The 1,669-nt window shown below is 39.6% G+C and overlaps 1 protein-coding gene across 1 annotated transcript; it reads right to left on the reverse strand.

Moving 5' to 3' along the window:
- Positions 1-604: 604 nt before the first annotated feature.
- On the reverse strand, positions 605-1,210 carry LOC308641349 (interferon alpha-5-like; the record flags this gene model as incomplete). The annotated part of the gene is made up of 1 exon (XM_081279823.1): positions 605-1,210. One exon carries the CDS (start codon positions 1,208-1,210, stop codon positions 605-607), a length of 606 nt encoding a protein of 201 aa, XP_081135949.1.
- Between the last annotated feature and the right edge of the window lie 459 nt (positions 1,211-1,669).

Here is a 1,669-nt window from a genome sequence, read left to right on the forward strand (position 1 = left end):
AAATAATCAACAACTTCCACAGTGCATTTAGGAAGTTGTTTTCATGCTTGTCTTTCATCATATCGATACCTCCATTCATTTCCTCTTAACATCAACATGTCTAAAAGTGACACCACTGAGTTGACAGGAAAATGCAAAAAATAAAGATGTGCATGAAATGAGAACTCATCATAGAAATCATCATTTACAACTGAAATTTCAATTTTGCTTCTCAAGTTAAAATTGGGAAAGAATAAAAAATGTATTTACCGCACCCCTCATCCATGTCCAAGAATATAAAGGTGTTTCAAAACTAAAGAAGTTTCTACAGTAAAATATGCAATGAAGAAAGCAAACTAAATTGACTGTATAAAAATGCTTTGTTTTATTCATCATACTCTAAATATATACATAGAATAGGAACAAAATAAATTAAATCTTATGATTAGTTAATTAAATGAATATTTAAATAGATAAATACATCTGCAGGGAGGTAAGGGACTGGTGCCTATAGAAACGCATCATTGACTGAACACATACAAGGAATGGAGTGAATTCTTGTCACAAGGAACCATGAGAGTCTTTGAAATGGCAGAACTTGTGGGAGTGTGGTAAGGTGTGTTCTTCAGTGAGAAGCATTTCCCTGCTGGACCAGGTCTCGTTTCATGCTCCTCAATCTTTCATATAACTTAGGTGAAGAAAGGACGAATTTCATGATTTCTGTTCTGACGAACTCCCAGGCACAAGGCAGGTATTCCTTCTCCTTCAGGTAAACAGTGATCCTGCGGAAGTATTTTTTAACAGTTATTCCGAGAGCTTTTTCCCGCCTCACCTGGTGGGTCACACAGGCTTTCAGGTCCTCATGCTGTTGATCGAGGCCACTGAGGAAGGTGTCCAGGAGGGTCTTGTCCCAAGTAGCAAAGGCCTCCTGGGTGCGAAAAAGGTCCAAGATCTGGTGGGTCATCTCCAGGAGGGCAGCAACAGCTTGAGCCCTAGGCACCTTCTCACCCTCCAACAGCTTCTGGGGGAAGGCAAGGTCCTCTGTGTCGTTCACGCAGGAGGAAGTGGGAATTCTACTCATTTTTTGCAGGAGACTCAGTGCCCCCTCCTCATTTTTCTCAGAAGTTTCAAGACGCAGATTGTGTATCTGAGGCAGGTCACAGCCCAGAGAGCAGGTGTTCTTGCAGCTGAGCACCACTAGGGCCAGCAGGAAAGCCAAGGGCAAGGCCATTGGGGATCTTGCAGATGCTGCTGGGCTGTCTGAGATGGCTGATGCTCAGTCCTTGCTCCAGGGTCTCTGAAGACCTTGCTTTGTGTGGATACCTAAAAGAGAGAACACAGTAGTGCGATTTTATGAATGCCAGTGCCTTCTGTTTTTGCTTTCCTTTATACATTCTCTACTTTGGTTTTCAGCAATGTTTCTAAACCATTCTAGTTTTCATTATTGCCTCCACTTCCAATGTTACCCTTACCTATCAGAGCCTTTTTACAAATTTATTTCTTATTAAAAATGTCATTAAATTTCACTTAGGATATTTATCCTTCATATCTGTATAGGTAGCGTATCTCTCTCTCTCTATCAAAATTATGAACTTATGTTTTTATTCAATATAGTTATGAATGACAATATTTAAGCTAAATTACACTTTAAATTTTTGAAATTTAAATGATCTTTATATCTGGATTTGTA

The sequence above is a fragment of the Spermophilus citellus genome (assembly GCF_964194105.1).
Source record: "Spermophilus citellus genome assembly, chromosome: 2".
Lineage (NCBI taxonomy): Eukaryota > Metazoa > Chordata > Mammalia > Rodentia > Sciuridae > Spermophilus > Spermophilus citellus.